Below are 14560 nucleotides of genomic sequence, written 5' to 3' on the forward strand. Positions count from 1 at the left end.
GCCCTGTCCATTGTCCTTCCCGCACACTGAGCGGTTCGCCATTCTTCAGTCCCACTGCTCTGCTTGCTTCTTGGTTCCCCAAATCTTTGTATATGTGTCTGCTCTACTACAAATGTCCTCTCCCCTCCAACGCACAGACTCCCTACCCTCACTTTCATGAACTCATTTATAAAGCTGTGTAAACTATAAACTATAAAGATCAGCTCAAATACCAGAACATCTGAAAATTTTTCTCCAACTCTCCAATTTTTTAATCTTTAATATGGTACCTACTGTTTAGTTTTTTTTTATTTTTATTGAAGTACAGTTGATTTGCAATGTTGTGCCAGTCTCTTCTGTATAACAGAGTGACTCAGTTTTACACATATATACATTCTTTTTTAATATTCTTTTCCATTATGGTTTGTCCCAGGAGACTGGGTACAGTTCTCTGTGCTTTACAGTAGGACTTTGCTGTTTATCTACCACTGAATTTTAAATTTTTCATTTATGTGTTCTGCTAGTCTCCCCTACTGACTCCTTACAGAATTGGAGCCCTGTCTTATACATCACTGGTGTTTAATTTTATATAATAGGTACTCACATATAATTTATTGGTTTGTTGGTTGTTTGACAGACAGGTTGACAAGGATAAAGGTTGGATGGATAGATGAGTGAATAATATTATAAGTGCCAGTACATTGTGTGGTTCTAATGTATTTTATCTCATTCAGAAAAAGTTTAGCTGGGAACTTTTCCTCCAGAAATGCACTTCTAAGTTCATGTTAAAATCAGAAAAATAAGGGTTTGAGACCCTTTACACCTCATAAACTCAGGGATACCTATAGCACATTTTTGCATAAAGTTTTATTTTTAATGAGTTTGATTTTATCTTTGTGAGAAATCACTGGAAAGGATGAAGTGCCCTCACTAACATCTATAAAAGTATTGTTCAACTGATATTAGGAGTGAAGCATGTTTTCCAAAAAGCTTAAGGTTATTTATTAATAATCTCTGAGTCCTAGGCCAACAGTCTAGAAAAGCCACTGACATTTCGAAGATTGTAGGGGAAGGTCAACTGCTCCAGTATTCTTGTTGTGGTTCAGTGGATAAGTCATGTCCAATTCTTTGCGACCCCGTGGGCTGCAGCACGCCAGGCTTCCCTGTCCTTTCCTGTCTCCCGGAGTTTGCTCAAACTCATGTCCATTGAATCAGTGATACCATCCAACTATCACATCCTCTGTTGCCTCCTTCTCCTCCTGCCCTCAATCTTTCCCAGCATCAAGGTCTTTTCCAACGAGCAAGCTCTTTGCATCAAGTAGCCAAAGTATTGGAGCTTCAGCTTCAGCAATACTTCCAAAGAATATTCAGGGTTGATTTCCTTTAGGATTGAGTGGTTTGATCTCCTTGCTGTCCAAGGGACTCTCAAGAGTCTTCTCCAGCACCACAATTTGAAAGCATGAATTCTTTGGCACTCAGCTTTCTCTATTGTCCAAAGCTCACATCTCTACATAACTACTGGAAAAACCATAGCTTTGACTATATGGACCTTTGTGAGCAAAGGGATGTCTCTGCATTTTAATACACTGTCTAGGTTTGTCATAGCTTTCCTTCCAAGGAGCAAGCGTCTTTTAATTTCAAGGCTGTAGTCAACATCTTAAGAGATTTTGGAGCCCAAGAAAATAAAATCTGTCACTGTTTCCACATTTTCCCCATCTATTTGCCATGAAGTGATGGGACCAGATGCCACAATCTTAGTTTTTTGAACGCTGAGTTTTAAGCCAACTTTTTCACTGTCCTCTTTCAACCTCATCAAGAGGCTCTTTAGTTCCTGTTTGCTTTCTGCCATTAGAATCATAGCATCTTATTTGAGGTTGTTGATATGTACCCGTCTAGGGTAACTGTAATCTAGTAGATTCCTGAACAGGACAGAAAATGGACCTGTGTACTTTGCACATGCAGTCATATGCAGAGATGTTACTCTTTGCTGATGACAGAGGATGCATGGCAGAGGCTATTTCTAGCCTGGAGTTGGGTATCATAAGGAGTCAACAAATATTTGCTGGCTTATGAAGAATATTTGGATTTGAGTGATGCAGTTTTAGTAAAATACAGTGTTTGATTTAGCAGCTTTAGTTGTAGCAAAATTTCTAGCTTTAAAAAAAAAGTCTTTAAAAATACTGAATCAATCAATATACTCATAGCAGTTTCTCTAGGCTTATTTCTTGACTACTAGGGTTTTCATGAGAATCCTCAGCCATTCCTGATGAGCTGTGCCCTAGTTTCACCCAGCCCCACATCGGTCTTCTACATTCAGGGCAAATTAAGTTCAGTAATAGGTTGGATAGCTATCAAAATTAGGAAACCAGGCTAAGCAGTAAGTGAATAGATCACAGTTCCTGGTTATCATTCTTATATATACAAATATCAAATCATTATATGGTATACCTAAAACTAATGTTATATCATTTATACCTCAATAAAAAATGAAAAAAATTTAAAGTACATCAGAAAGCAAAAAAAAAAAAAAAGTTAGTCTTGGAATGTGATTGTTTTGCCATTGATTTATGTTATTTCAGAGTCATTTTTATTCCTTTCTATCTAGTCCTTGTTTCCAGAACTTCATATTTTCTCTGTCTTCTGCTAATCCTACCTTCATCTCCCAGTCTCACAGACCTCAATCAAATACCTAATGTGTCATTTTCCTCCCTAGCAGAGATGCTGTGCACAGCACCCTCTTACTCTTTGATATTCTTTGGTGCTTTTATTCCCCAGGTTCAGGGAAGATAGTAGTATGGACTGAGAAACCTTTATATGCTGAAAATATTAACTGGTTTTATTTTTTTTCCTATTCCTAGATAGAAGAGCGAGCAGAATTTTTGAATAAGTCTGTGCAGAAAAGGTAAACATGGTTGACTGTTGAATTGAGAATCATCAACCATTATATGTAATGGGAAAATTCTCTCATATTTTTATGCATGTCTGTGTGTCTTTATTTACTTAACAGTGGTGTCAAGTCAGCTCATCAAGCGGCAGTAGTCTCCAAGATTGACAGCAGACTGGAGCAGTACACCAGTGCGATTGAGGTGAGAGATGGCCTCGATGTTAGATAACTGAAGTGAAAGTGTTAGCCACTCAGTCATGTCTGACTCTGTGCAAACCCACAGACTGTAGCCTAGTGTTATGGTCAAACAGAAATCATACTCTGATTGTATATTATACTCTGATTGTATAAACAATCAGAGAAACACTTAGGACAATAATCAAGTCCGGTAGTGTTAGAATGTTAATGATGCTTTAGTATTTTGAATAAGTTATAGAGAAAGCAATAGTGAAGATAAATTATAGAAAAGTTTAAAATAAATTATTATTTACTACTTTCCACCTGAGTATTCAATGAAGGTGTAATTTTTTTTTTTTAATGAATGAGTTTGTTACTTAACTGTATTATTTATGTGTTCACAAGTATATCTTCAATATTCTTAATTCCTTATAAAAGGTGTTCCTATATATAGTTTAAACAGGTCCTTTACAACCATGATTAGTCCTTCTTTGTCTATAAGAACTTTCATCATCAAATAAATTGGTAGTATAAATTAATATAAAGATGACAGCCAGCTGGAATTTAATAGTCAATTTCAAATTGATTGTTTTATGTTTGAAGGATCATAGTTTTATGCCTCTGTCTAATCCAACTTTCTTTCCCCCTCCCAATTGACCTAGGAGTTCTACTCTATTTGGAAATAATGTATATTTCCAAGTACCAAAGCACTAAGAGGGTAGGGTGCCATTGATCAGGATGCAATACTGATTTTTTTTTCTCCTTTGTGTAGACTTTAGTTTTAGTTGTCTGCTGTGATGTAACTGGATCAGTTTGATTTGCTTTGATCCTGACCTTTGTACTGCAGAGTGGAGATGCCTATAAAATAGTTTGTAACAAATGATAAGAGGGAATAAGAAAGAGTTCTGGATGGTTTGTCAAGTGAATAATCAAGTCCTAACATTCAAGAGGAGATTTTCAGAAGATCAAATGGCCACTAAAATATAAGACAAATAAGATAAATTGCAAATAGTTTTTTTCTGTGGTTGAATTGGTCATAACTCTAACAGGGTTAATGAAGTCAAGACTATTGCTTCAGCCTTTACTTAGTCCAGCAGTGGGGCCACTCACCCTGGCTGCCCACCTTGATGACACATGCCACAGGCCCCAAAGCAGGACCAGGAGAGAAAGTACATGATTTAGGGTATGTGCATCACTACTGCTGGAAAAGTATCTTGGATGCGCATCTTTCTTTTTTACACCTGTTCATTCCTCCTTTCAGTATATTCTCCATGCAGTGATCGCTCAGTCTTTCTCGATGTTCTGGCATATCCCTATCTTTGGTCCTTGGCATGTACTGTTAGCTCTTTATGAAACGGTGTTTGTGCTTTCCTTCACCAACCTCTTTGAAGTCTTCCATCAGATCTGGGTTTAAATGTCTCATCCTCAAAGTGGTTTCCTTTGCCCCCCTAAACTAAATGCGTCCTCAGTTGCACGGCCTTGTCTGACTCTTTCCAGCCCTTTGGATTGTAGCCTGCCAGGCTCCCCTGTTCATGGGATTTTTCTGGCAAGAATACAGGAGTGGGTTGCTGTGCCCTCTTCCAGGGGATCTTACCAACCCTGGGATCAAACCCATGTCTCCTGCATCTTCTGCAGTGCAGGTGGATTCTTTACCACTTGAGCAGCTACCTGGGAATCCCCCAAACTAAGTACCACTGTCCTCTTGTGTGGTCTCTTGGCATGCTTTCAGCACCACACTCATCTTTCATAGCACTTATTGCAATGTGAAATAATACTGAATAACTAGTTACCATCTGTCCTATTAATGTCAGTCCAGTGGGGCTCACAGAGAAGGCTGTCTTGAGTGCCGCCGTGTCCCCAGGGCCTACCACAGTGCCCTGCATGCGGCAGGCACTCAAGAAGTGTCTGTTGAAGAAATGAAGTAGCATATCACTATAACAATAAGTGGGGTGGGGGCTGAGATGCCAATGAAAAGCATATTTCACTTTGAAAAGATCCTCTGAAGTAGATATAATGGTTTATTTAGAGATAGAGATCTTATCAAAATGTATAGAAATTATGAGTCATTTTTGGTGAAGGTGTTTACCCAATGAATTTGTTGAGTGATAACGCTGAGGAAGACAGGCTCACTATAGTTTTATGAGAACAAACTTATCAGTGTCAGTCCTAAAAATAATTCACATACTTCAGGGAACAAAAGCTGCAAAACCTACAAAGCCAGCAGCCTCAGACCTTCCTGTTCCTGCTGAAGGTGTCCGCAACATCAAGAGCATGTGGGAGAAAGGCAACGTGTTCTCATCCCCCACTGCTTCAGGCACACCAAACAAGGTGAGCAAGGATTGCTGTCTTTTCATTCTAGAGGTTGGATCCCCCCCACCCTTTTTTTTTCCTTTTATTTATTTTTTTAGGAATTACATAGTTAATTACAAAAGCAGTGAAGAAAGTATAATTCTTACTTTCTTTTGTAATGACCACAAAAGCAAGCTCAGAAAGAGTGTGTTCCTGAGGTTCTATACTATGCCCTGGCCAGAGGCCTCTAAATACAATGCCCGGAGTTCATCACTAACCTTGGGATTGGCAGGGGAAGGGAAGTGCAGGGGGAAGAAAACCAGATATCATACTCTTTCAATATCAAGTTCAAGGTTTATTTTCCTTAAAATAGTCCATATAATGATCGGTAATTGATTGGTGATGTATGAAATAATACTGAATAGTATTTCGAGGTTGCTTTGAATTTCCAGGTAGTTTTTTTCTTTTTTTCCCCTTTAACATTGGATGCTTGACCTTTACAGGAAACCGCTGGCTTGAAGGTGGGGGTCTCCAGCCGCATCAATGAATGGCTAACCAAAACGCCCGAGGGAAGCAAGTCGCCTGCTCCCAAGCCTTCTGTAAGTAGCTCCAGGTTTTTCTGAATGTCTTTGATAGCTCAGCTTCCAGCAACAGAAGAAAACAGGCTGTTGGGGCATTTGTCTGGGGAAAACAGGGCCCCTGTTCTTGGCTGCGACTGCTGAGTAACAGACAAGGAGGGGCTCAGATGAGAGAGCAGTCCCGAGCAGCTGCGCTGTCATTACCCAGAAGGTAAAACGGAGCTGCCAGCACCTCTCCTCCCGGAACGCTGAGGCAGTTCAGGTTTACCCTCTTAACTGTCTGCATGTTTAGTTTCTATTCTATGAGTTAACCTAGAAATTTGAACATGTCAAATCATCTTGGCCATCTCTCTGTTAAGAGCACCCCTGGACTTAGAATGTTATGCTGGCTCTCGAACTCACATTTTTTAATTTGCCTAATTTCTGTAACTTAACACAAAAATACAGTGATTAGGTAGTTGTTGAAATAATTGCTGTAATTTCCTTGTCAACACCTCCAAAGGAAAGCCATTAAAAACAAAACAACAGTAAGACTAGAAACTATCAAAACTGGTTATGAATGTTATTTTTGGAAATTTAAAGTCTTCTTATTAAGCATGGCTTTCTTACTAAAAAATATTCTCTTATCCTTTTCATTGAATGTATATGGTAGTTGCCTTGCATTTATCATTATAATCAAAAGCCATATGAAGCTCCCTACTGTACACTGGTGAGCTTTCTCTGCTCAGCTGGCTTTCTAGCTTTGTTGGTGCCCAAGGTAGCGAAAGACTCTATTGTCACAACCACGCCACTCCAGAGGCAGAAGAAAAGCTTCCCAAACCCTAGGTCTCTGCACCATTGAGCATTTAATTGCACCCATTGGCTCCATGTTTAATCTCCAAAGTCACTAGAGTTTATCACCTTTCCAACTGAAAAAAGAAAAATGGAAATATTTCCATACTCTTCTTGGGTACATTTCCTTCTAATCAATTAATATTCAGCCTGAGATTCTTTACATAAAGGCCTCACAGAGATATAACACTAATGTGAACCCAGTTTACAACTGGAAAGTTAATATATTGAAAAGAAATCTTTTTCCCTCTCCCAATAGATACAGACTCTTTGTGACTCTGGACTGTAGCCCCTGTGACTACTCTGTCCATGGAATTTTTCCTGCAAGAATACTGGAATAGGTTGCCATTTCCTCCTCCAGAGGATGTTCCTGACTCAGGGATCAAACCCATATCTCCTGTGTCTCCTGCATTGCAGGCAGATTCTTTGCCCTCTGGGCCATCAGGGAAGCCCTCAGATATATGAAAGGAGGCCTATAAAAGGAGATAGTAGGGCTTTCCAGGTGGTCCTCGTGGTAAAGAACCCGCCTACCAATGTAGGAGACTTAAGAGACACAGGTTCAATCCCTGGGTCGGGAAGATTCCCTGGAGGGGGCATGGCAGCCCACTCCAGTATTCTTGCCTGGAGAATCCCATGGACAGGAATCTGGCAGGCTTCAGTCCACGGGGTCGAAAAGAGTCAGACACGACTGAAGCGACTTAGCACACACAAGGCAAGGGGTGATGCCCTCAAGGTATATGATCTTTAGTGCCTCAAGTTTCCCAGCACCCCAGGTGATATGAAGGATGGAAATTATTTTTTAATGGCAGTTTACATAAAGTTTTATGATTCCAGACCAATGTTTATCAACCTTATTGAATTATGGACCCCTTTGAAAACCTAATGAAATCTAAGGACCCTCTCCCCTAGAACATTGCATATAATACAAGTTCAGCAAGTTTGTGGACCCATTTAAGACTTCTCATGATAGCAAGATAAGGAGAAAGAGGTGTATGTTTTTCTTCTTTCTTCTTGGATGAACATGGCACATTGCTAAAGGAGGTGGTCAGTTTTTTACATGTATTTGCAACCTTGTTTCATTTCAGTCCCAGATTATACTCATATATTTGGTCAAGGACCTGACCCATACTCTTTTATCTACACTTTAACTGATAAGCCTGTCATCTAATTTATCCTAATGGGAGGGTTAAAAAGATTCAATTCAGTTAGTATTACAATAAGTATAGCTGAGTCAAGGTTTCCACAAATATCCACATTTTCTGGGAATTATTGATGACCTCCTAAAAATGGCAGGACAAACAGGCATTACAGAGAAATTACAAAATCATTGCCTGCTTTATCTAATATTTAATAAGTAATTTGCCAGACTGTCTACTAGGCAGGGGTCCCCAACCCCTGGACCACAGACCAGTAGTGGTCTGTGGCCTGTTAGGAACTGAGTCACACACAGCAGGAGGTGAGTGGTAGGAGAGCAAGTGAAGGTTCATCTTTATTCACAACTGTTTTCCATCACTTGCATTACTGCCTGATTCTGCATTTTGCTGAATTGTAGAATTATTTCATTATATATCACAATGTAATATAATAATAGAAATAAAGTACACAATAAATGCAACACACTTGAATCATCTTGAAACCATTCTCCCCTACCCCTGGTCCATGAAAAAATTGTCTTCCTTGAAACTGGTCCCTCATGCCAAAAACGTTGGCAACTGCTATACTAGAGTCTAGAGAAGAAAAGGAAAGGAGAATGTGGCAATTAGTATACATCAGAATGATCTCTTTTTCCCCATGTCCCATTGGATTTTGTAGATTAGTGTGGCTTCCTCGATAAAGGCCAGGTCGAAAGATAATGATACATAATTGATGTTATAGATAAAAGGCCAGCTTGAGTATCCTTAATAAGCAACTTTGAGCTTTGTGCACATTCCAAGAGTAGTAGACCAGCAACATGTCATTCAGGAAAAGAGATAACTTAGAGTTCAACAAGGCAGGAGTGTGAACCACAGACAATAAGGATCCAACAGAAACGAAATGAAAGTGCCCAAACTACTGGAAAGAGCCGAAAGGATCCTGTAGATATGAGTGCACAAAACTTATCAGACAAAAGGTTAAATCCAGGAAGGCGGCTTAGACAGTCAGATCAAGAAAGGCTGTGGTCTAGGTCTTATCCAGGGGGTTTCACTCTGGTGGCCTGCAGCTAAGATCTGTGTAGACAAGGCCATCGTGCTTTATTTTCCCTTTTAAAATTATAATTCAAACACATTTTTGAGGTGTGGAGGCATGCACTCTTTAATTTGTCAATTCCCTCTTTTACAAAATTTAAAATTTTCTTCCACCAGCCACTTCTGGCTTTTGTTTCTAACTTGTCTCTTCATGACAGGCATGTGAGTTTGACAGCGTGGGGATTCTGGTCAGGCCGACGCTGAGCTCAGGATGTCAGAGGATTATCTAAGGACAACAGTAGAGAGGACGCTCCCACATTCACCCTTCTAACTGGGGGCCATAAGCGATTTATTCTGAGCCCTTGGTTTCTATTCCTTGGCATATGTGTGTGGAGGGAAAAACCAGGGTTGTGTTTGCAGATGTGTGGCACGTGGCCATTAAGGAAAAATCAGAGAGAAATTCTCTCACCAAAATAGTACTCACCCAGTGAAACCTCAAGAAGAAGGAAAAGATATTTGTGTTCGGTTCTGAACTTTACCAAAGAGAAAAACCATCCTCTGCTACTAGCTATGAATTAATTTTCATGTAATTAAAAATGCCCAGGAGCTTATCAAATCAATATTATTTGGGGTTTCTGAAAATTAATAACTTATTTAAACACTGATGTATACCTGATTCTTTACTGGGACATCTATTGCTATTTGTGGGTAGAATTTACAGGACTTCAGTGTCACTGTGTAAAATTGTAAATATGTCTGTTTTACCTGGTTTGTCTGTTCTTTGTGTCTAAGCTACATGTTATATACAGCAATTAAAATGCTAATTTATCTTTCTTTTTGTTTAAAAAAAACACAACTTTGTCCTTCTCAGCTGAATTCTCTTCTTCATTCTTTGATCTCTGGTTGACTGGAAGTCTGCTTTCCTGCCTTCATTTTTCCCTCTTCTTCTGGAGTGGGTCTTTCTCTAAAACGTAGTAGGCCGGTCAGGTAATTTCATTTATATTTCCCATTTGATTTAAAATGCCAATTTGCTACTTGGATGTTAATATTTTCTTTAAATGGACTCTCTAAACCGTTTAAGTGACCTCAAAAGATTCATAGGCAGGATTTAAGGGAGATACAATTCATTTTCCTCAGTAGAAGAGTATTCACATTAAAAAAACTATTTCTCTTATATGAATTAAATAAAGTAGTAATAGCCACTTTCCAGAGCTACCATTAGCATGATCCTAATTACAGTCTCCACTTTTTTTAAACAGTCTTCCAGACAATTTGGCAGCTTCTGCCTACATTGGAATATACAGTGGAATTCTTCAAAAACAACCTGATTTGTTGCTTACTGGTTCCAAGTTAAATAGGTGTAACTCTCTAACAGAATATCAGGAATCCACATCACAGTGAAAATCCAGAAATTTATTAATAATAAGATTAAGGCAAATCTGAACTGCTTTATGTGATACTATTTAACCAGTGCATCTTCAGCATTACAATCTCAATAGTTATCTATGAAAGAATATATGTCCACTTAGACTGGTGTCCATGGGTAAATGCAATTGCTGTTAGCTTTGCCTTCTAATGAGAAAAGGGTTTGCCAAAATAAACATTTCTATTTCAGTAAAACACATTTATTTTCCAGAAACTGCCTTTGCCAGGGACTAACATAAGCAAATGTTAGAAGAAAAGTAAATGGAAACAGAAATTTGGATCCTTGTCTAAGCCAAATTCATTGTGAGGTAGTAAATAAAAAATCCAAGATATATAGCCGTTATCATATTTTAGTGTTTTCTTCCCAAGATTTTCATGCGTTCTTGCATATGTCATCAACCTGTCAGTTTCTCTTATGGGTACAGTTTGTAGTAAATGTTTACTTTCATGGGGCTGGCTTCTCCTGATACACTTCTGAATTACCACTTGCTTCTCAGAAAATATAAAATTATTTTAGCCTGAGGAAAGTGCAATTAGAAAAATGTCTTAGACTGGGCTGCCCTAAAATAGTGGTTCCTATGCAAGTAGTGTACTTGGGACGTGAGGAAAACACTATAGGAAGTGAGGTGGGAAAAGAAAATAGTCAATTAAGAATGTTTATTAAGCAACTCACTACGTGAGCTTTTAAATGTAACCCCACTGGGAAAAGCCTAGAAGCCACCACAAAACACATGCTTCTGAGTTACCCTACCTGAGGCGTGAGCGAGTCTAAGAAATATTCTCGCACCAAATCTCATGGATGAGTGATTGAAGACTGCTCTTAGGGGTGACTCTGAATGTCCAGGTTGCCCCCTGGGTGGGCAAAGTGGGCACGTGGAACCAGAGGAAGTCCTCAGGCGAAGAGATGCAGGGTTGGCCATTGGAAGTCCAGCTGATATGCATTAGTCTTAAGGGCTGGGGGCCGTGGGGCCAAAAAGAAAGTTAATTGGCAAGGGATGAAGTACTTATCCAACCCCTTGAAAATTATTTATGTATTGTAGGTATTTTTTATTTTTTAAACTTTTTATTTTATATTGGAGTATTCCAAAAAATTGGGCTTCCCTGATAGCTCAGTAGATGAAGAATCCACCTGCAATACAGGAGACCCTGGTTCGATTCCTGGGTCGGGAAGATCCCCTGGAGAAGGCATTGGCTATCCACTCCAGTATTCTTGGCTTCCCTTGCAGCTCAGCTGGTAAAGAATCTGCCTGCAATGCGGAAGACCTGGGTTCAATCTCTGGGTTGGGAAGATCCCCTGGAGAAGGGAAAGGCTACCCACTCCAGTATTCTGGCCTAGAGAATTCCATGGACTCCATGGGGTCGCAAAGAGTCGGACACGACTGAGCGACTTTCACTTTCATACCAAAAATTATTTAAAACCCATGCGCTATTCACTTCTAAGGACATAGAAAGTTAAACATAGACTATCTCATTTTAAATATGCTTATATTCCAATTTTACAGGTCAATAGACAGTAAGTCCTCAGTGAATAATGGGACCTCAGTGCCGGATAGTTTGAGCCCATTCTCATGTCACAACATAGGTCAGGGTCTATATAAAATCAAAAAATGGTTAGCAATCCTTTTGATTCAAACCATTTCACATCACTCGGATAAAGTGTGTTACACAAATAAACAACACATGTTGTGATTTATTTAGACCCGGCCAGAAAACACAAAGAGCCACATATCAATTTTTCTGCTTTCTGTTCATTAGGATTTGAGGCCAGGAGATGTATCTGGCAAGCGGAACCTCTGGGAAAAGCAATCTGTGGACAAGGTCACTTCCCCCACTAAGGTAATCTACTGGGAGATTTGTTTTTCATGGGTTCATTTCCTACTGTATCCTGCAGTGTGAGGTCCCAGGGTCAAATGAGAAATAGCACTGATCCGCAGAGTCTTGCCTGAGTAACCATCAGTTTCTAAGGACCTGCATGTGGTACAGTGAAAGGCAAGGTCATGGAGCCTTCAGCATAGTAGATTTGTCAGTTACACAAGGTAAATAGTCCAGATCTGTGAGATGGTTCCCGGACATTCTAGAAAGGGGCGTTGACAGCTGAAGGCTGTGTGGTATAACCGCAGTCTGCCCTTCCTTACAAAGCCCAGGTTTGAAGATCAGAAGTTTCAGATTGCCCAGGGAAGAAACATCTCTCTCCCTACAGGGTAGTTTGAAAGCTGCTTTCTGGAACCATTCTAAGGGGTAGCATTGCCAGCAGCCTAGGACTCAAGGCTGTTGTGACAAAAAATTGAAATAACATTCAAAAGTTAGCAAAATTTGCTACCCTATGAAAACTAGTGGCTAAGGATGTTTGGATTTGTTTTTTTTTTTTTTTTGGTCTTCTGCTCATTCTTCATAAAGGGGACTCTGGACAATACCTAAATGATGCACAAACTAAAAACAGGACCCCTTGTTGTAGCATTTTATTTCAAGTAATAATTCTGGTCTTCTCTCTTGGTAGGGGGAAAATTGAAAAGAGGAAAATTAGGGATTAATAGTAAAATTAGGATAGTTTGCTTATGGGCCAGGGTAGAACTCCATACACAGAAGCACTTTTTAAGCAACTTAGGACTAAAGAACATCTCAAAAGCATCTGAAGAATCACTGCAATTCACAAAAGGGAAAGAATTACTTCCTCTTTCCTACTTCTATGTGCTGAAGTCTGGTGCTGTTAAGTCTGAGTGTGTTACTTCATCTTCTCTATTAGTTCTTAGTTGTTGTTACATTCTGGTAAAAAAAATCCACTGGCCCAGCCTCTCTACTTAAAAGAGTTTTAAATAAGCTTTCTAAATAATTGCTAAATACATTGAAAGTATCAGTAATAATTATCACCATTACAAATCGCTAACATGTAATGAACATCCACTATATACAAGACACTGTTCTACCTTCTCAACCTCCCTTACCTTATTTGACCCTCCAATCACCATTATTTATTTTATTTTTCAGGCACCATTATTATTATTAGCCCTGTTTAGATCTGAGGAAAATGAGGCACAGAGAGTTAAGTAACTTTCTCAAAGTCACGCAGCAAACCAGGAGCAAAGCCTGGATTAAACTCAGGCAGTCTGATCCGAGCCTGCATTCTTAACCATTATACGTGATGGGGTTTTTATGAGAATTACAGACTCAATAGAAAACATAACATTCTGAGTTTCTTATACAATTTTCTCCTGGTGGAAGGGAAAGGAGTCATTTTTCAGTTGTTCTTTAAAAAAAAAAGAAGAAGAGCTTTTGTTGGTCTAAGCCATTATGACCCTTGTAGGAAAGACCTTTCGTAAATGACAGTCCAAATGTTTATATAGTCTCCTTTCTGAGTAGGAGATGTCAGCTGTCCATGGCCATCATCACAGGTTTACTAGATCCCCTCTGGACAGCATCCCTCTGAGCCAGGGTTCTAGAAAGTAAAGTTATGATCTGGGATGGTCAGACTCAGACAGCCCCACTCACATAGGAAACAACACAAATGGTACTCCCTGAAATTGTGCAACATTGTGATAAAGGGTAAGACTTCACACATACCAGCCCCTCCTCTTTGATCTACACCACGAAACTCTTTCTACAGTAATAATAATAACACAACTAGCAGGCCCAGAGCTGAGTTTATGAGGTAGCAAAGTAGACAGCTCCTTTGGTCCAAAACGTCAAACTCACTAGTGTCATGCAGTAATTCCTTTGAAATGAAACTATCTATTTGAAATTGCAGATTCACAACAACTCAACATTTGTGAATACCTCAGCAAAGATTTTTATCAGCTAGCAGAAGAAAAGAAATGGTGTACAGTAAGACCATGGATCAGACAAGTTTCTAGGGTAGGGGTGTACAAATAGGAAGTAGGAAATTAAAAAACCAGAGAGAACTGAAGATAAGCACAGTCTGCTTTACCATCATGCCTTGATGTGGCCTAGACTGAGCCATTCAGTCATGTGTGCCTATCTTGGGATGCATATCATAGAGTCCTGGCCCTTACAGTAGAGTTTAAAAAAAAAACAACAGCAAACCTCTCTGACCCTGAATGCCATGAGCAAGGCTCCAGATCAAGATATGGAAAAGGGAATATAAAGAAGAAAAAAAGAGGAAAGCAAAAAAAAAAAAAAAAAAAACAACAACAGAAGAAAGGATAGTCTGAAAGAAGAGGAGCATATTTAAATGAAATGCCAACAATAATCCTCCCTTTCATAAACATTTATTCCTG

The 14560-nt window shown here is 39.3% G+C and overlaps 1 protein-coding gene across 10 annotated transcripts in view; it reads left to right on the forward strand.

Annotated features, from left to right (window-relative positions):
• The window catches only part of CALD1 (caldesmon 1), a 227170-nt gene that overhangs the window by 210230 nt on the left and 2380 nt on the right, over window positions 1-14560 (forward strand). For all 10 annotated transcript variants that reach the window (XM_061165844.1, XM_061165845.1, XM_061165847.1 and 7 more), the window contains 5 exons: window positions 2838-2881; window positions 2987-3065; window positions 5231-5368; window positions 5833-5928; window positions 12084-12164. In XM_061165844.1, the coding sequence (XP_061021827.1) occupies window positions 2838-2881; window positions 2987-3065; window positions 5231-5368; window positions 5833-5928; window positions 12084-12164 (438 nt within the window). The remainder of the gene's footprint in view (window positions 1-2837; window positions 2882-2986; window positions 3066-5230; window positions 5369-5832; window positions 5929-12083; window positions 12165-14560) is intronic.

The sequence above is a fragment of the Dama dama genome, chromosome 18, assembly GCF_033118175.1.
Source record: "Dama dama isolate Ldn47 chromosome 18, ASM3311817v1, whole genome shotgun sequence".
NCBI lineage: Eukaryota > Metazoa > Chordata > Mammalia > Artiodactyla > Cervidae > Dama > Dama dama.